The sequence below is a fragment of the Erythrolamprus reginae genome, chromosome 11, assembly GCF_031021105.1.
Source record: "Erythrolamprus reginae isolate rEryReg1 chromosome 11, rEryReg1.hap1, whole genome shotgun sequence".
Classification (NCBI taxonomy): domain Eukaryota; kingdom Metazoa; phylum Chordata; class Lepidosauria; order Squamata; family Dipsadidae; genus Erythrolamprus; species Erythrolamprus reginae.
In genome coordinates, this window is record NC_091960.1 from 38,496,800 (window position 1) to 38,515,737 (window position 18,938).

General features: G+C 60.2%; 2 protein-coding genes across 2 annotated transcripts; one reads left to right on the forward strand and one right to left on the reverse strand.

The window, feature by feature from the left end:
* Positions 1-1,011: 1,011 nt before the first annotated feature.
* On the reverse strand, positions 1,012-5,870 carry UTP11 (UTP11 small subunit processome component). The gene is made up of 8 exons (XM_070764581.1): positions 5,729-5,870; positions 5,585-5,646; positions 5,390-5,492; positions 3,857-3,970; positions 3,332-3,425; positions 2,226-2,356; positions 1,278-1,388; positions 1,012-1,182 (listed from the first exon to the last, which is right to left on the reverse strand). The coding sequence occupies exons 1-8, from the start codon at positions 5,786-5,788 to the stop codon at positions 1,099-1,101; spliced, it is 759 nt and encodes a 252-aa protein (XP_070620682.1). The 5' UTR covers positions 5,789-5,870; the 3' UTR covers positions 1,012-1,098.
* A 19-nt stretch (positions 5,871-5,889) lies between these two features.
* Positions 5,890-14,597, forward strand: FHL3 (four and a half LIM domains 3). The gene is made up of 6 exons (XM_070764580.1): positions 5,890-5,996; positions 11,505-11,687; positions 12,784-12,958; positions 13,046-13,215; positions 13,311-13,497; positions 13,596-14,597. Exons 2-6 carry the CDS (start codon positions 11,532-11,534, stop codon positions 13,745-13,747), a joined length of 840 nt encoding a protein of 279 aa, XP_070620681.1. The 5' UTR covers positions 5,890-5,996; positions 11,505-11,531; the 3' UTR covers positions 13,748-14,597.
* Positions 14,598-18,938: the final 4,341 nt, after the last annotated feature.

The following is an 18,938-nucleotide window of genomic DNA, read 5'->3' on the forward strand; positions in this document are numbered from 1 at the left end:
CCCCAACCTTCTACCAGGTCCCGTGCTGGCTGCCTTCTAGATTGGTTTGAATGTGTGACACAAGTGACACAAATCAATAACGGTCCAGTTTTATTTCCTTCCATGTTTAATTAGAATTTCATCCCAGCCTTTTCGGGGGGGGCGCCTCCTGGTTTCAAGGCACCACCGAGGGCCCCCCAGCCAGCCAGGGAGACTTGACTGCAGCTCTCTGCAACTGCTGTTGAGGTCACTGCCCTGAATCCCCAGCTCCTGATGGCCTTGCAAGACAGCCCTCCCCCCCAGCGCTCTGGCGGGCACATCCCCCAAGGCCCAACAGCCACAGGAAGACAGAGAAACGGAGGGAGGGGCCATAAGCTGCTCAGGGTGCTGCCTCTCTGCTCTTCCCCCCTAGCAGGGACCGTGATCCATCCAGCCCCGTTTGCCTTCCACCGTGCAGCATCTTTTATCTTTTAGGGACAGATCCTTTTTTTTGGGGGGGGGGGGGGGCAGCAGGACAAGATGACCACATTGCCTCCAGTGAATCTGCTTGGAGAAGCCTAGTAAGCCCACCCAACCCAAAGCCCCCCTTCTAGTGAGCGCTCCAATCTAATCAGAGCTGTCAAGTCCCAAGCCAGCCTTTAGTGTAGCAGCACTGCCCCCTGCTGGGCATCCATTCACAACACCACCACCCCTTGACACTGGGGAGCACACCTGGAGACAGTAACTCCCCCCCCCCCCCCGGAGCCTCAAGGGCAGGTAAGCACAGGCACAGCTCCAAATTCTGCCCCACCTTTTTCTATACTTGTGTCACAACCCTGGAATGCCCGTCTTGTCCTTCCAGGTCTGCCAATCCCTGTGAAGGCGGGCGGGGTGGGTGGGGGGTGGACCTGTTCCCCACCTCCAGAGCCCTTCAGGAAGGCAGGACGGGGGCAGCCTGGCCCGATTCCCCCCCAGCCCCCCACCCTGGTTCTGCCTCGGGAGGGGAAGGCGGGGGGGGGGAGAGCGGGGAAGGCAGCAACGCACTCACAGCTGTTCCTCCGTATCGGCTTTATTGAAGACGCTGCACACAATCGAGAGAGGGAAACCCCCCCCGCCCACCCACCCCCCTTCCCAGAAGACTCAGCGCTTCCGCCTGAACTGGAACTTATAAATGGCTGGCTGGCTCTCCGTCTCCTCCTGCAGCTTCACCCTCTCTGTTTTGTCCTGGAACCAAGAACAAAAGTCTCCCTGAGCAAGACGCCCCCCCCCCCAACACACGCCGACGGGGGGGGGGGGGGGCAAAAGGGATCTCTGCTCACCAGGAGATCCTTCCGGGTCTGGAGCTTCTGTGCGACCACAAACATCTTCCGCTCGCGCTCGATGCGCTGCCTCAAGAGGCTGTACTGGCGCTTCCTCTGCCGGGCCAAGCGCTGCAGAGACGGGGGGGAGAGAGGGGCCTTTTCCACCCGGGGGCTCTCAAGGGGGCAGGCCTGCCGTCGACCCCACTGACCCCCCCGCCCCGCAGAGGCCCTCCGCTCACGCCAGGCTGCAGGAGGAGGCAGGGCAGGGCCCCCGTCCTCATGGAGGCGCCCTGAGGCTGCTCTGGGGAGGGGGCAGGAGGGGCCGGGCTCACCCCAGCAACCAGGGGGCCCATTCCTGCCGCCCTCCGAATGCCCCAGCTGAGCATTCCCACCGCGGCAGGTGTGAGCTGATTGGCACCCCTGTCAATGAGGAGGGGGACTGAAGACTTCCGGGCAGAGAAGAAAACCCCTCAGGGGTCTGTCCCCCCGTCCCTCCTCTGCCGTGGGGTCCTGCCATTGCGTCTCCACTCCAATTTCTGGAGCTCCGCCCCCTCCCGCCCTACAGGAGACCAAGTGGGAGGAGCCCTGGCCGAGGCCCCCCTGGAAGGCCGGCCTGAAACCCACAACTCTTCTGCAGCTCCAGCCACTCGGGCAGCCGGCCTCTGCCGATGGAGCAAGAGGAGGCCACCATTTAGAGACCGAGCCTGTCCGTCGGCCGCAAACCAAACGGGCGGAGGGCCCCTCGCTTCCTTCTGAGCCTAAGCCAATCTGGGGGGATCCAGAGGGGCCTCTCCCTACAGGCTGCCCCGTCCAGGAGGGAGGGGGAGGGCGCAGGCTGGGAGGAGCACCCAAAAGAAGGCAGCCGAGCGGCCCTTCGGCCTGGGTGCTCTGTCCACTGCAGGAAGATCTTGCTCCTCCTCCTCCCCCCACCGCTCTCGGGAGCTGAGAAGTGTCGGCAGACCAGACCTGCAACTGTCCATCGGTGGTGATCCCCGAAACGGCGTTTTTCTTCAGGATTTCCAGGGTCGGCCTGTTGTAGACCCTGCTGACCAGCTCCGGAGCAGTCTTCAGATGGAGGGCCACGTCAAACCCTTGCACTGAGAATAGGGCAGGTCAGTCCCTCATCGTCAGCTGGGCACCCCCCGCCCCCGAAGGTCAAATGACTGACCAGGGATGCTACATTCACTTAGAAGAGCTGCAAGGGGGGGGGGGGGGAAGCTGGCTGCATTCTTCCTGGGGGGAGGGGTGCACCCCCTCAAAGAGCCATGGCTGGGTTTTCCCCAAAAATACGACACGTCCTGAAAAGGCAGCCAGGCCTGCTTTGTGGGGTGGGCATGGTCAGCAGAGGAGGCAGCCCTTCCCTTCCCCAGCCAGCTAAGGCAGCGGGGGCCCTTCCTCCTGACCCCTGGGGCCGCCTCTCTCCCCAGGGCTCTAGTATATAACGTAAGTCCATGGAGAGGGGCAGCGTATAAATCCAAGAAATAAATAAATAAGCTGTGCAGTTCAATAAAAAAAAATCTTTTAGGAGAAAAAATAACAGTAAAAAGATACAAGAACGTGGTAGCTTAAGTCTGTACGGCCTCTTATAAGTAGGGATCTGGCTGTGTTCAGAATTGACCGTTATGGTAAATAGTACACATCTATCAATTAAAGTGGCCCTGATGATCAAGCCCATATAAAGTTTAGCCGTTCTTGCAATTTACTCAATTGCCTCCTAGTAATCTGCAAAGACCTTGCGGAGCATTGAAGGGCTCTCATCGTTCTATCAGTCAGGAGACAAAGCAATGTCCGAGGCATTGGATACAACACAGGGCTCCGTGAAGAGAGTCATCAAAATGTAGCATGACACTGACATTGCTAAGAACTGGATGACCCTCCAAAATTGATCTTCTTTTTTTTCTTAAAAACATACAGCAGGAATTTCTGGCAAGCACTGGTCATTTGCTACAGGTGACAAGAATCCCCTGTGCCTGTCCTAGACCTGTGCTGTGGACCAGGTGGCAAACCCAGCGCCAACAGAGCAGCCCCCCCAGCCCCCCCCCCCGTGATTTTCCCCCCCCCCCTTCGCTCACCTTCCTCCTTGGTGTCAAAAAAGAACAGGTGCCTGTTTGGCTGCTTCCCGTCGGCTTCCAAGAGGTGAAGCTCCGACTTCAGCTGCTCGATTTTCTGCTCCATTCAAAAGAGGCAGGTGCAGAATTGAGAACTGAAGGGTCAGCTGCCTCCCCCCTCGCTCCCCCCCCAGCACAGCTCCCAGGTCAGGCAACAGCTCCCTCCCCCACCCTCCAAAAGGGCCCCGTTGCTAGGAGAGGGTCCAAGTGAGCCCACAGGAGGGAACCCTCTGTTGGGGGTTCCCTCCGGCCTGAAGCCCTTCCCAGCACAGGGGGAGGGGGGGAAAGGAGACAAGGGTTCCCTTGCTGGAGGTATTTGGGTGTCCGGTGGGAGGGACAGCAGCCACAGGGGCCCAGGCCTAGGAAGGGGACCCAAAGGGGCAGCTGGGCTTTCTGGGCAGGAAATCGAGGTGCCTGCTGAGAAACACCCCTTTGGGGCGACCAGGGCTCCTCTGCACAGCCATGGGGGGGAGGGGGGGCTCTCCTGACCTTGACCTCAGCTGCTCGCTTCATCTCCACGTACTTCAGGTCCTGCGTCTTCAACAGCTTCTGCTGCTCAGGCGTGGACGCGGCTTCCGGCCGGCTGACCACATGCACCCCGTCCTGCGGGCAAGGCGAGAAGCGTTGGGCTCCCAGAAGGAGGGGCCCCAGAGGGCCTGGGGGGCCCAGGGTTGGGGTGCAGCCCTGCAAGTGGCTTCTGCTGAGTTCGGCAGCTGGAATCCCACCAGGCTCCAGGTGGACACGTCCTTCCGAGGTGGGAGGGCAAATGAGGGTGCAGATGGTGGGGGGGGCACAATAGACGCTCGGAAGGGGCTGGAAAAGCTCCGTGAGGCGGCAGAGGAGTCTCCATGCTATTATTATTATTATTATTATTATTATTATTATTATTATTATTATTATTATTATTATTATTTATTAGATTTGTATGCCGTCCCTCTCCAAAGACTCGGGGTGGCTCACAACAGTAATAAAAAACACAATAGTAATGGAACAAATCTAATATTAAAAAACATATAAAACCCTATCATTATTTTAAAAAACCAAACAGCACATTCATACCAAACATAAAACAAAGTATAAAAAAGCCTGGGGGAAAGGTGTCTCAACTCCCCGGTGCCTGGCAGTATAAGTGAGTCTTGAGTAGTTTACAAAAGACAGGGAGGGTGGGGGCAGTTCTAATCTCTGGGGGAAGTTGGTTCCAGAGGGCCGGGGCCACCACAGAGAAGGCTCTTCCCCTGGGGCCCCCCAAACGACATTGTTTAGTTGACGGGATCCGGAGAAGGCCAACTCTGTGGGCCATTATCGGTCGCTGGGATTCGTGCGGTAGCAGGCAATTCCAAAGGTACTCTGCTCCAGTGCCATGTAGGGCTTTAAAGGTCATAACCAACACTTTGAATTGTGACCGGAAACTGATCAGCAGCCAATGCAAGCCAAGGAGTGTTGAAGCACTGGCGGCTGTGTTCTGCACGATCTGAAGTTTCCGAACACTTTTCAAAGGTAGCCCCATTTAGAGAGCGTTGCAGTAATCGAAACTCGAGGTGATGAGGGCATGAGTGACTGTGAGCAATGACTCCCTGTCCAAGTAGGGCCACAACTGATGCACCAGGCGAACCTGGGCAAACGGCCTCCTCGCCACAGGCCGAAAGATGATGTTCCAATTTGAGCAGTGGATCGAGGAGGACGCCCAAATTGCGAACCCTCTCGGAGGGGGGGTCAGTGGTTCCCCCCCCCCAGGATAATGGACGGACAGATGGAATTGTCCTTGGGAGGCAAGACCCACAGCCACTCCGTCTTGTCTGGGTTGAGTTTGAGTCTGTTGACACCCATCCAGGCCCCAACAGCCTCCAGGCACCGGCACATCACTTCCACTGCTTCGTTGACTGGACATGGGGTGGAGATGTATAGCTGGGTATCATTGGCCTATTGATGATACCTCAGCCCATGCCCTTGGATGAGGAGGCTATGAGGAGGCCGCACCTCCACACACCCCGCCCAGCTTCATCTCCCTCGGCTCGGCCTCACCTGCAGCGGCGCCCGGATCATCCGGAAGTAGAACTCGTCCGGGTTCTTCTCCTGCGCCCGGCGGCGCAGCGCCCGCAACGCATCCCGCTTCCTGTGGAAGTCTCTGCGGGGGGAGGGGGAGGCGCCCGGTGAGCCCCCCCCACCGACCCCCCCCCCCGCCTGCCGAGCCCCCCCGCTCCCCCAACCGCCACTCACGCGGCGCGCAGCCGGTAGTCCGCCTTCTTCTCCAGTAGCCCCAGGGCCCCCCGCGAGGACGGCTGCGGGGAAGGAAAGGCGCGGTCAGGAAGGGAACCGGGCGCCCCCTGCCCAGAGCCTCCCACCGCCCGCCCGGGAGCCCACCTGGCCCCGCTCGAGGTGCGCCCGCTGCCGCGACTTGGCCGCCTTCGTGAACGCCGCCATGGCTGCCACTTCCGGGAGAGGGCCCGCCCCTTCCGCAGACCCGATGCGCGCCCCGCCCTGTCCCGCGAGGACGCGCCCTTGGCTCCCAAGCCCCGCCCCCCGCGCTCCCAGGACCCGCCTCTGGGGGCGGCAAGGCGGACGGCTGGCGTGGCTGCGCGGACTCGGCGGCTGCCTCGTACCGGCCCCGCGGCGCCTCGGACGGCTGCCGGTAAGAGCGGGGCGGCAGGGGAGCCGTTCCCGGGTGGTGGGGGCAGCGATCGTGTGGGGAGGGGGGGGAGGGAAGCCGCCCCTTTGTTCTGCACAGGCGGGAGGGGCGGGGCGGGAAGGGGGGCCGCGTGGGGGGGGGAAGGGGGCGCTCTCTCCCGCTGCCTGGGGTCCCGCAGCCGAGCCTCTCGGGAGGGAGTCCCCGGGCGGGGGGGGGCGAGGCCGCTTCCTTCGCGGGGCCCCCACTGATCCCCCGAGAAGTCCCGGGGCTGCTCTGGCGGGCGGCGACGCGGATCCTTTGGGGGCTGTTAGCCTTCCCCCCCCAGCGAGGGATCTTGTGCCCCCCCCCCAGGATCCCAGCCTCCCCGGCAGCGGTGGGTCCACCGGGCGGGGGGGGGGCAGCAGGGCTGGTTCCCCTCTTTCCCTCCGGGGGTCTGGGCGGGGGGAGGAAAGAGCCGCCCGGCCTCCGAGGCGGATCCCGGGGAGTGGGGCGCGCGTGGCATCTTCCCGGGGGAGGAGCGGGTGGAAAGTTCAGGCGGGGAGAGAAAAGGCCCCGCGGACCCCTCCTCTTCCTCCTCCTCCCGCTCCCCCCCACCTCCTCGGCTCCAAAGCATTTCCGGGGGGGGGGGCGAGGCTTCTGTGTGGAGGGCTGGGCCGGGGTCCCACTGGGGATGTGGGTATGGCAGCGGGGGCCTTTCCTGGGGAAGCAGGGAGGCTGCAGCTGGGGGAGGGGTTGGTTGCAGCCCTGGAGGGCGGGGGGGGGGGGAGGAGAAGGTTTGGTCTGCAGGGAGGTCCAGTGGCAGCCCTGACCTGGAGTCCCATGGGGTGACCAGAATCGCTCCGCAAAGGGCTCTCAGTAGATCGGGGAGAAATGGGGCCTCCTGCACTTGAATAGGGAAAGCCGGATGCACAGGTCAGGGGCACCACCGGGGGGGGGGGGGTGTCCACATGGGGACCACAGTGGGCTTGGGAGGCGCTGGCAGAGGTCCGGCCGAAGGGGCAGCTCCGCTCTCTGTCCAGCCAGATGTGCAACAGTTGGATCTACCCGGTGCCCGTTAGCAGAACGAGTAGCTGGCCTCCTGCCCGCTTGGCCAGAGTGCCCAGTTCTGCAGCTACCCTGTGCAGTGGACCCTAGGTCGGGGCTTCCAGGGCAGCCCGAGTGAGAGCCCTTTGCGTTTGGGGGCAGAAATAAAGCCAGGCCCCTTGTCTTGAACGTTTGCTCCCGCAAAATAGGCCCTGCTGGGCTCTCTGGCCACAGAACAGGGCGGCCACGTCCAGCATGGAAGGAACTGGATCCCTGCTATTCCTGGAGCGGCAGGCTCCGTCTGTGGGGGACCCCTCCCCAGGAACGGTGCCAAGGAGCAGCCGGCCTGCGGACGGACTTGGCTGCCAGACTCTGCTGGGCGAGGAGCCTCCTGTCACTGGCTTCCCAGGCGGCCGAAGAAGCGCACAGACTTCTCCTGCGTGGCCCCTGCAGCGCCTAAAGGGCCTCCCCACTCTCTGGCTGATGTGCGGAGAGCTTTCTGAGCCTGTATTGGGCCACTCAAAGCCTGGCCAGGGCAGAGCTGCAGGCAGGGGTCCTGCTGGGAAGGTTTCCCTGGCGGCCTCCCCCCCACCCAAAGGGCCCCTGGGTGCCCCCAGCTGGAGACAGAGGAAGGAGGGGCGGGGGGGCAAGGCCTCCAAGCGCAGCTGCTGCCTGGACCCCCCTGCCCTCCTTCCTGCTCTCCCGAATGCCCAGCATCGCTCAGGCTAAAAATACCCCTCCCGCCTGTCAGAAGGCCTTCCGTCCTTCTGTGGCAGCCCATCATCCCATGGATGCCCCCCCCAGGGTCCGAAGCAGCTGTCCAGGGCCTTGGCACCCCCCCTTCCCCAGCTGCTCCTTCCTGCACAGCCACCCCCCCACCCCGGTCTTTCCCAGGCTGGGCAGCCCCCAAAATAGGCCCCAGGATGGTCACAGGCCTCCTGCCTTCGCCTGCCAGCCCCCTCCCTCCTGCTGCCCTTGGGAGGGGATCCGGTGGGGGAGGAGAGCGCCCCTGGCACAAAGGAAGGACTGGGCAGCTGAGCCTCCCCCTGCAGCCCCCCACCCCCAGGACAGAGCTCGAGAGCCGGTTTATTCCCTGCAACCCGTTCACCGGGAGGGTGAGTGGTGCCGTTGGGCACCAGGCGAGAGTCTTTGGACTTGGAGGTCTCCCTCCCTCCCTCGGGGGACTGCAGGGGGGCTCCCCACGGAGGATTCCTTCGGCCCTAGAGGGGGCTCTTCCGGGGAGCTGCTCTTCCCTTCTTCTCCCAGGTTTGGTGGGGAACGAAGGTGCTGCGAGTCAGGGGGGAGCTGCCCCAATGCCTCTTCCCTGAGGGAGGGAGGGGCCTGTGGGGGAAACTCACGAGGGACACCAGCGCCCCCCCCCCTGTTTGGACCGGTGGCCGTTGGATTCTCCGGTCGTTCTGAGCCTTGCCACCCCCTGGCCCAGCCGCAGCTCTGCCCTTCCTCCATCCTTGGGCCGCAGGACCCCCTCAGCCGCCTTTGCCCAGGAGGGGGAAGCCGCTGCGTGGACCACAGCATGACAGCCAGGGCGGAGGGCGCCAGATCCGGCCCTTCCTCGCCCTCCCCAAACTCCCCTTCTCGGTGCAGACACACACACACACACACACACACACACACACACACACCCTTCAACCCAGCTACTTGTGCACGGTGGGGAGGCCTCAAGGCCCCCCAGGGCAGGTTGGTCCAAGGGGTCTCCTGTCCTGCTGCACTCTGGGCAGAGCCCAGCCCCCCTCACATCACACACACACACACACAACGCCGGGTCAGCTTGGACTCAGCTGGGTTGCGGTCTCCCTGGCTTTCCCTGCTGGAGAAATGGAAAGAGGGAGGGAGGGGCTGCCCCGGAAAGGACCCTGCCGCCTCATCCGGTTCCTGTGCCCATTGGGGGGAGGGGTCCTGGGTGATGGAGGGTGGTCTCCCTTTTTCCCCCTTCCCCCCTCGCAAGCCCTTCCGGGGCCCCTTCTGGGACCTGGTGGGGGCAGTTCCGGCCAGCGGGCTTTCTCAGGCTGGCCCAACTACCACCAAACCTCCCGGGGGGGGGGGGGGGGCATGAGACGGCTTCCCTCTGGAGCACAGGGGGGTGGGCTTTGTGATGGCCTCGAAAGGTCAAAGGGCCTCATCCTGGGATGCCTTCTGCAGAAACCCCCTCCTTGCTTGAACTGGCCTTGGGGGGGAGGGGGGGAGAGAGAGAGGAGGGGGAGATTTCGTGCAGCGTGCCCCCCCCACACCCTCCACACACACCCCCATACCCACAAACACACAGATGGCTGGAGAAGGGCAGGCTCGGCTGAAAGGGGGGAGGGGGCAGGGGAGGGGGCTTCTCCTTGCTGTAGAAGGGGTCCAGTGGTCTCCTCAGGGCCACTTGCCATGGTTCCTCCCCCCACCACCCCCACCCCAGGGAGGGTTGCAAAGCCTTCACACCCTCAGACACCTGACCGATCCCCTCCCCTCCCCGTGGCAGCTCTCCAAAGGAAGAGTCACCACCACTGAGGAGCAGCAGCCTGTTTTGACCAAATTTGGGGAAAAAAGTTCCCTAGCCGTTGAGCAACATCCGCGTGCGTTTGTGCGTGTGTGTGTGTGTGTGTGTGTTGCCTCTGCCTCCCCTCGTCCAACGTTGGCTCCGCCTGGGCAGCTCTGCTTGTTTTGGGGAGGCGGCCTGGACAGCCAGACCAGGGACTCTGGCCATGGGGGTGGAGCCGGGGGGAGGGGGCATGGCTTCAGGGGGGCCCCACTCCCCACCCTGCAAGGGGGGCCGAGCCCCCACAGAAGGAGCGGCCAGGCGGCTGCCCTCCCTGTACAGCCCCCCCTCCTCCACCAACGGGGCCTTGCCAGGCAGGACAGGGGAGGCAGCCTCGGCACCTGGCCAGCCGCCCCCCTGCCCCCCCCCAGCCCTTCTCCCTCCTCCCTCTCTGCGTCTCTCTTTTAGGGGCTGTGCACAGATTCCACAAGCATTTTCTCCATCTTAATCCTCCCATAAAAATGGTGAGCAGCAAAGGCCCCAAGACTGACCCCTGGGTGCACCCCACCCGGCTGCCTCCGTTTGATGGGGAATAATTGACCATCCTCTTTAAGGAGGGTTTGGGGGCCAGGAGGACCCTCAGAACCCTGACCGGCCTCCTTCATTGGACTTCTTCTTCTGCGGCTGCTCTGCCACTGGCCGGAATTCCCTCTCCTGAGATGGGGGGGGGCATCCCTGCCCCTCCGCCAGCCACCCTCGGCCCTTCCCTGTCCTGGGCTTCCCGAAGGCAGGCGCGCCAGGGACCGTCTGGACCGGTCTTTCTTCCCTCCCGGTGGTCTGAGCCCATTCAGAACCAAGAGCCCCCCGCCCACCCCCGTCCATCCCGTCTTGAGCCAGAAAACAGCGGCCTCTGTTCCTAGGGGCGTGAGGAGCGCTGCAGCCTCTGGACACTGTTGGGTGCCCAGGTTCACGTGCAAGTCTGCTGGAGAAGGGAGGAAGGGGCCGCTTGGGAGAGTCCGCGGCTCAGATGGGCGGTTGGGCAGCAGAGAAGCTAAACGGGCGTCATTTTAAAATTAGAAGTTTTGTTCCCGTTATGGACCCTGGACCCGGCCACTGCCTGGGAAGGGGGCTACGGGGGGTCGGGGGGAGCCAGGAGGGGGTTTTGCTGCTCAGGACCCGCGGAGGTCCCACTTTGGCTGCAGCACGGCAGGGCCGGGGCTCCTCCTCCTCTTCGTGCCCCCTCCCTCCTCTGGGTGATTTCAAGAAGGAAGGAAAGGCCGGGATTTCCTGGAGGCCCCCCGGGGGTCCCCCTCCCCCCCTCCCCCAGGCTCAGGACCAGTGTTCCCTCTAATTTTTTTGGGGGGTGGGCAGAAAAGTATAGTGTCTGAGCGGCAGGACTGGGCGGCACAGAAATAATAAATAAATAAATAAACAAACAAACAAACAAAAAACCCACCCTGTTTTGCCTGAGAGAATTTCAAAGTAAAATACTGTACTGTGTGTCTATAACAGTGAGCTCATAAAAGGGCAACTCTATCAATATCAAAATGCCACTTAAAGAGTTGAGCTAGTTTCAAACTAGATTTTGATTTTCTTTCTCTCTTCCTTACTCCCATTCTTTTTCTTTCTCTTTTCCTTCCTCTCTTTTTTCTATCTGTTTCTCTCTCTTCCTCTCTTCCTCTCTCTCTCCTTCCCTCTCACTCTTTCCCTCTCGGCTTCTGGGCAGGTTTGGAAAACTCTGGGTTGATGATTTTTAAGTGAGCGATTGCTCACTGCTCAGCTTAGAGGGAACTATGCTCAGGACAGCCGGTCCGGGCATGCTGGCGTGGGACAGCAGCCCGTGGGGACAGGACAGCAGCGCATGGCTCATCTGCTGGGGATGCTGTGGGTCCCCGACAGGGCACAGAATGGGCTCCGGGAGGGAGGGGGGCTGCCCTCTTTTGCAGCCCTGGGAGGCCCCCCTCCCCTGTGGCTCTGGTCAACCACGGTTGGTTTTCCCCGCTTCCCAGGAGGCGCCTCGACGGCCAGCCGGCACCATGACCGAGGGCTTCGACTGTGCCAGCTGCAAGGAGACCCTGTACGGGCGCAAGTACATCCAGGGGGAGGAGGGGCCCTTCTGCATCCCCTGCTACGACGCCCACTTTGCCAACACGTGTGACGAGTGCAAGGAGCTGATTGGACACGACTGCCGGGTGAGCTGCCCCTCCCCCCAGCACCCAAAACGGACCCCCGTTGAGGCTCCCCAGCATCCTGCCACGGGGGAGGGGGTGGAAGGCCCCCAACCCCCAATGAGCAGCAGGTAGGCCCCAAGGTTCCCCATCTTTTGGGGGTCCCTGAGTGGCCCCCTTGGCCTCCCCAAGGCTCAGGACCTGCCCTTCCCAGCCCCCCGTCTCAGCTGCTGCCCCCTGGGACGCCTCCCTCCCTCTGCCAGCACTTTCGCCCCCGCTGCCCCCCCACCCCCCAAGGCCCTGCCCAGCTTGAATTCTCCTCTGCAGGTGTCAGCAGTCCCGAGGGTTTGTAGAAGGGCCCCAGGAGCCCCCCGACTGACTGACCCACGTTATGCAATGTAGACCTCTGCGGCTGCCTTGGCCTTGGCTGGGGGGTGGGGGGGGGGCTGGATTGAGAGGGCCCAGACAAGGAAGGGAGGGGGGAGGGAGGTGGCGATGCCCAGACAAATTCAGGATAAAAGACCTCTGTCAGGGGTGCGTGTGTGATTGTGCCTTTATTAACACAGCCCGGATGCCCGACAGTCTGGTGTGTATAAACCCAGGAGCCTCTGCCCCCCCTCCCACCCTGTCTTTGTCCCAAGAGAGCCGAGAGGTGCAGGGGCCAACGGCTCCCATGTTGCTTTGTTGCCCTTGTCAAGCTGAACTGTTTGGCACAAAGTTTCCCCCACTCGTCCTGTGTAGAAACCCCAGGCCAGAGGCGCCTCCAACCTCGTGTGTGTGTGTGGGTGGGTGTCCTTTGTTGGGACCCCTGGTGGTGGTGCTTTAGAGGTGGGCTGAGTGCGGGTGGGGGGCAAAGTGAAGGGGGCCTTGCTTAAGCCGGCTTCAAGGATGAACATCGCGTCTCCTCAGGAGAAGCTGCGGAGTCTTCTCTGCCAGCGTGGGTGGCCCTCTCGGGCAACGGCAGCACCACGTCTGCTCTGGGCAGGAGAGGGGGCAGGGGGGGCTGCTCTGTTTGTAGAGCTGCCTGCAGGGCACGGGGTGGGGGGCACCGTGCAGGAGAACCAGAAACACCCACTCCCCAGACAGCCTCTGACCTCTGCTTCTCCCCACCCCCACGCAGGAGCTCTACTACGAGGACCGCCACTACCACGAGGGCTGTTTCCGCTGCTTCCGCTGCGACCGCTCCTTGGCCGACGAGCCGTTCACCTGCCAGGGGAAGGAGCTGCTCTGCAACGGCTGCTACTGCCGCGAGTTCTCCTCCCAGTGTGTGGCCTGCCAGCAGGTGGTCATGCCAGGTGCGCGGGGGGGGAGGGCGGCCAGTCCCAGCGCCAGCTGCCCCGGGCCCGCCAGGGGTTCACCCGCCCCCCCTCTGCCCTGTACAGGCTCCCGGAAGCTGGAGTACAACGGGCAGGCGTGGCACGAGCACTGCTTCCTCTGCAGCCACTGCCAGCAGCCCATCGGGGCCCGATCCTTCGTCCCGGAGCAGAGCGAGTATTACTGCGTCTCCTGCTACGAGAGCAAGTTTGCCCCCCGCTGCACCCGCTGCAAGAAGGTGGGGCCTTGGCCGGGAGGAGGCGGGGCGGGTGGGGGGATGCGGCTGGGGGGGAGCCTCCTCTTCCTCTTCTTCTTCTTCCGCTCTGCCGACAGGCGCTGGCCAAGGGAGGGGTGACTTACCGGGACGAGCCGTGGCACAAGGAGTGCTTCGTCTGCACGGGCTGCCAGGCCCCCCTGGCTGGGCAGCAGTTCACCTCCCAGGAGGAGCAGCCCTACTGCCTCCAGTGCTTCGGCAGCCTCTACGCCAAGAAGTGCAGCGCCTGCGCCAAGCCCATCACGGGTGAGCCGGGCGGGAGGGAGGGGCCCCGGGCGGGATCGGGCGAGAAGGGGAGGGCCCCCGCCCCACGGCTCCCCTCTCTCTCTCTCTCCCCCCCCCAGGTTTCGGGGGAGGCAAGTACATCTCCTTCGAGGACCGCCACTGGCACCAAAGCTGCTTCAGCTGCTCCCGCTGCGCAGCCTCCCTGGTGGGCCAGGGCTTCATCCCCGACAACGACGAGATCCTGTGTCGCGACTGTGCCGGCAGCCTCTGAAAGGGCCTCCCGGGCAGTGGCCCCCTCCCCTCTGGATTGCGTGTGTGCCAAAGTTCTCTCCTGGGGCAGCGGCAGTGCGGCCATTGTCCCCGTCCCCATCCCTGGCATGGCTGACTGGTGCCATCTCCTCCTCCCCCCCCGCCTCCATCTCAAATGAGTTCCGGCCACTCCCCTAGTTCACCAGCAATGGGCGGCAACGTCCACCCCCACCGTTCGTGGCCTGGGCTGTCCCCTTCTGAGTCCTCCAGGAGACAGCAGAGGTGCCCCCCCTCTCTCTCCCTCTGTCTCTCTGGGAGGGGGCAGCCTTCCTTCCTTTTCCCACCCGAGGGCCTCGACTCATAGTAGGGGCCCGCTCAGCTCTGCCCCCCACCACCACCCTGTGTCTCTGCAGCCTGCCCACTTCTGCAGGGGAGAGGAGAAGCCCCACCTCTCCCAGAGCTCGGGGGGGGGGGGCTCCCTCCTTCGGTTTGGTCTCTGGGAATCCCTGAGTGGCCGGAAAAGGAAGCTCCCCCCCCCCCCCCGCTGGGCTTGAGTTTTCAATCCCCTGCCCCCCCCCCCCCGGACTGGACTTTCTGCCCTGCTGCTTTCTGTCCTGGGAGTCTCCCACCCCTCAAGCCCCCCACCTGGAAGAAAGGGGCTCCCTCGCTCTCTGCAGAGACCTTCTCTGTGGCCTGGATTTCTTTCCTGCTTCTCTTGGGTGAAATGCTCTGCCCCTCCCTCAAGTGCTTTGCTGTTGTGGGGCCAGAGAGCACAGCTGGGGGGTCTGCCTGTGGGCGAGGTTGCTCCCCTCTCCTCAGTGGCTCTTTCTCCCCTCCTCGGCTAACTCTCTCTAATAAATCATGTTAATGGATTGCCGAAGGAGAACTCCCTTGGAGAAGTGTGTGTGTGTGTGAGAGAGAGAGAGAGAGAAATTCCCAAATTCCAAAGAATTCGGGGCTTCCAAATCTGATGCTGCTCCGCCCACCCAGGATTTAGTGCAAGGGAGGGGGCAAGGGGGGCGGGGGGGGTCATAACCTGCTGTGTGAGGCGGCCTGGCGGAGGGAAGGAGGCCAGAGGACCTTGCAGCCCTGCTTCCCTTGACCCTCCTGGAAAGATCGCCCACCCACCGCGGCCTGGAATGAGCCCGAGTCCAGTTCTGTCCATCCCAAAAGATAATCAGGCCACAGACCTGCAAACACCAGGAAGCAAGCAAAGCTGTTCCTGGAAGCCGGCATTTGTCCAAAACGGGTCACGCCGGTCCAGCCTTACTGCATCCTGTGAGAAAGTGGCTAAATGGGCCGTAAGCTACTTGGTAAAATAGAAAAGCGTGGGCTACACAGCATCGCCGACGAAGGTGCCGTCCTTTATGGAGCCCCACACGGGAGGAAGGGGCTTCATCTTGGGCCCAGTTCCCTCTGTCCACCAGTGTCTTCACAGACGATGCAGCCACCGCCCCAGAAGACGGGACGGAGACCGGAAGACGGGGGCCTCTAGCAAGATGGAATTCATCAGACTTTTCTTTTTTAATGCAGATGTCTACAAATTCAACCTATGAGTTTCCTCCCCTTTTTTACATTTACAGATAAGATCTTTATTTCATCAATGTGAGCTTTAGTTTGTAGGTCCCTTCCCCTTGTCTGGCCTCGGCCCTTGCCCTGGCTGTGGGACCTTGTGTCCTGTTCTCAGTCTGTTTTCTCTGTCCAATAGGTTTTCTTCCGAGCTTAGTAATTCCAGCCCATCCTTATCTCTTCCCCTGTCCTCTTTATTTTCCCGATCTTCTGCATTTTTAATATGCTGATCATAAAATTATTTTGCTTCATCCTCTGTGGTGATTTTACATTTTCTGCCTGAAAAGGCTATTATCATTCCCTCTGGGGCCAGCCACCTAAAAGGAGCAGTTTTGTGGACAAATATTGATGCTTCCTCCTCTCCTCTCTCTCTCTTCATGGGATCTGCCTCAAGGGAGAGGAGTGAAGTTTTGCTCTTGGGGAAGAAAAAAACAGCCAATGTGTAGATACAGAATAGGTGACACCTGCCTGGCTCTATAGCAGTCGCTGCAAGAGGGATGCAGAGATTCTAGTGGACAGCCACTTACATAGGAGGCCGTGTGCTGTAGCTACCAAAAAGGCCAACAGCAGGATCACATCAAGGTCATGTGAACGGTCAGTACCACTTCATCCTGCCTTGCTAAGACTCCAGTTGGAATACAATAGGGGAGGGAAAGGTTAAGGTTCTATAAAGATTGCAGGAGAGCCACAAAGATATGATAAGGGATCGGGAGGCTAAAAACAGGCAGGATGGATGGTTGAAAGCCCTGTGAGTGTAACAAGGAACAATCAAGGAATAACCGTCCCATGTTTGAGTGGCTGTCACAGAGAAGAGAGTGTGGAGCTATCTCTGAAGCACCTGAGGACAAGTAACAGATGGAATCGTATGGAGATTTAATTTAGAACTAAGAAATTGCCTGAAAGGATTAATGGAATGAATTGCTTTCAGAAATTGTGGGTGTTCCTTCGCTGGGCTTTTTAAAAAAGAGATTGGGTGACTATTTGTCTGGAATGGTATAGGGGTGGTTGAGCAAAGGGCTGGACTAGAAGACCTCCACGGTCCCTTCCAACTATTCTACACATGAGCCACACCGGTCCATCTTCAGTTCTAGCTTTGCTATCTGCCAGGATGCCTCACTTGTATGTTTATTGAAGGATGCTTCCATACATCTAAAAGATGTGACGTAGCTTATTCAGAAACACAATTTAAATTCAGTGACTAAATAATGGGCAGAGTGAAGCCAGTCGTACTTGCAGGAAGCTACCAACACTTAATGCAGCGTTTCCCAACCTTGGCAACTTGACGATATTGGGACTTCAACTCCCAGAATGCTGGCTGGGGAATTCTGGGAGTTGAAGTCCAAATATCTTCAAGTTGCCAAGGTTGGGAAACACTGGCTTAATGCATGTTTCAGGCTCTTCAAACTTCTTGAAGTGCAACAGCTGCAGGAACAAGCTGAACCGTTGGTGCCCCCCCCCCATGTAAAAAGATTTTAAAGGCAGGCAACGAAGGGGGGCTGTGAGCAAAGGCCCCTCTCAGAGCGATGTTAACAGACCTTACAACACTGGTTGCTGCTGCTGCTGCTGCTGCTGCTAATAACCAGCAAGCAGGTTGGGGAGCAGCCACGTTTTGCTCCTCAAAGCAGCTTTAAAACTAATCTAATGGTGACATTAATAGATGGCTTGCTGGAGCTGTCCAGCCTTTCTGAGTCCGCTCCTTTCCCCTGGCATTCTGTATCCCAAAACCTATTTGTATTTGATTTATAGTGCCTCCCCTCTTTTCCATAGTTCTACAATAAAAATAGACCAATGCATAGCTTGGCATCAATTGCTCCGTTAGCTGCACAGCCGGGCTCTCTGGCTCCCTCCCAGGGCACAGCCGCCACATGTTTTCAAGGGCATCCTCTGCAAATGCACGTCAAGGTCAGCTCCATTTAAAGCCCATTGCAGGAGTACAATATCTGGAGGTCACAAAGGCATGACCACAAACGGGAAATGCCCCAGTCCAGGCTTGGGTACAACTGGGGCGTGATCTGAAGTTGTGCGAATGCCCTCCTGGCAGGGCTGCCACCTGCTTCTTGAGCAGGGGTTGTGAGTCCAGTGGGATCCTGTGGTTTGCACACTCGCTCTGCGTAATGAACTTTGGAAAAAATTCAGAGAAGAGAAACTGAGACAATCGAAGCCCTGGAGACCAAACCATAACAAAGAACGGCTGCAGGGTTTGGGTTTGGCTAGTCTTAAGGAAGGAATTAGGGGCGGACATGATAGCAATGTTCCAGTATTTGAGGGGCTGCCATAAAGGAGGGGGGCGCAACCTATTCCGCAAGGCTTCCGAAGGCAGGAGAAGAAACAATGGCTGGAAACACGAAATTTCCCAGCAGAGAGGACAATTAGCCAGTGGAACAACTCGTCTTCAGAAATCGGGGTGGGGGAGGCACTCCGTCACTGGAGGTTTTTAAGATGAGTCTGGACGGTCACTTATCTCAAATGGCGTGGAGGTCCATGGAGGGGCACCTGTGGCAGGCAGAGCCCTCCACGGGCATAGGAGCCATCGCCCCACGAAGCCTCACCATGCACGCACCAGTGCCCCCTGCCGGACAGCTGGGTTTCTGGTGCACATTTGTGGGGGGCGGGGTAAGGCACATGCGGGAGATGTGTGTGCATGTGGGGGAGTTATGTGCACAATGGGGGCGGGTGAGCATGGAGCGGTTGTGCATGCATGTGCAGTGCACAGAGCATGCGCAGGGCTCACATGCGCACATGGAGGGTTGGGGCATGGGTCGCACATGCATTGCGTGATGGGTGTACATGTGCGCCATCACTGGCACAGGCTCTGGTGCTTCAGCAGGAGGCTGGACTAGAAAACCTCCAAGGTGTCCCTTCCAGCTTCTGTTCTGGAGGAGCAAGAGGAAGAGCCACAGCGGAGACAAGGGTCAAACAAGAGAAATATTTGGTCTCGGACAAAAACCTCCCTAGTTCTCTTGAAGGAAGGAACAGATAGTTCAGAGTTGCAAAATAACGTTAGCATAGCCTTGTAATAAAAGTAAATATTAGCATAATCCTGGCTTCCTGGAATGATCTGACACAAAGGGTTGCCACAATTTTAAGGTGGTACCACTAGAGCCAGGAGGACCAAAACCTCTGATCCCTTCACTTTTCTTTGAATCATGCGGACGCCAGGCTCTGAGACAGAACTACCCCACATCCCTCAGACAATCTGGGATGGAGATCTCATCCCCAGTCAACCACTGGGTGCCTTCACCCAGCAGTCACCGAGCCCTGTGAGGCCCCACGAGAGGGGCTTATCTCCCAACATCGACTCAAGGGAATGAAGACAACCAGCCTAAAACAGTGCTTCCCCCCCCCCCCGGCTCCCAGAGCCAGAAACCAGACGTCTAGTACATCGAGGGGAGCACGGATGGGTGCACTACCTCTTCTCTCTGCCAGTGAACCTCCAGAGAATCCATAACCGGGGCGTATGCCCAGAGCGACCCACTTCTTCTCCTGAAGCTGCACCTCAACACTTTCTGCACATGCTCTAACAACCCCCTTATGAAATGGGAAGGCACCGCTGTGGCCCCACCTTCTCCCAATGAGGAATCGCTCCCCACCTGCGTAGCCAGGACGGGGTCTGACATGGAGGTGGCGGAGTGCCCCCCTTCCTG

Excerpts from the sequence above, each read along its gene's own strand:
- FHL3 (XM_070764580.1), top strand. The coding sequence starts at position 11,532 with ATGACCGAGGGCTTCGACTGTGCCAGCTGCAAGGAGACCCTGTACGGG. Across the intron at positions 12,959-13,045 it reads CCAGCAGGTGGTCATGCCAG|GCTCCCGGAAGCTGGAGTAC; the intron begins GTGCGCGGGGGG and ends TGCCCTGTACAG. Across the intron at positions 13,216-13,310 it reads GCTGCACCCGCTGCAAGAAG|GCGCTGGCCAAGGGAGGGGT; the intron begins GTGGGGCCTTGG and ends CTCTGCCGACAG.
- UTP11 (XM_070764581.1), bottom strand. The coding sequence starts at position 5,788 with ATGGCGGCGTTCACGAAGGCGGCCAAGTCGCGGCAGCGGGCGCACCTC. Across the intron at positions 3,971-5,389 it reads TGATCCGGGCGCCGCTGCAG|GACGGGGTGCATGTGGTCAG; the intron begins GTGAGGCCGAGC and ends CCTTGCCCGCAG. Across the intron at positions 2,357-3,331 it reads TTTTGACACCAAGGAGGAAG|TGCAAGGGTTTGACGTGGCC; the intron begins GTGAGCGAAGGG and ends CCCTATTCTCAG.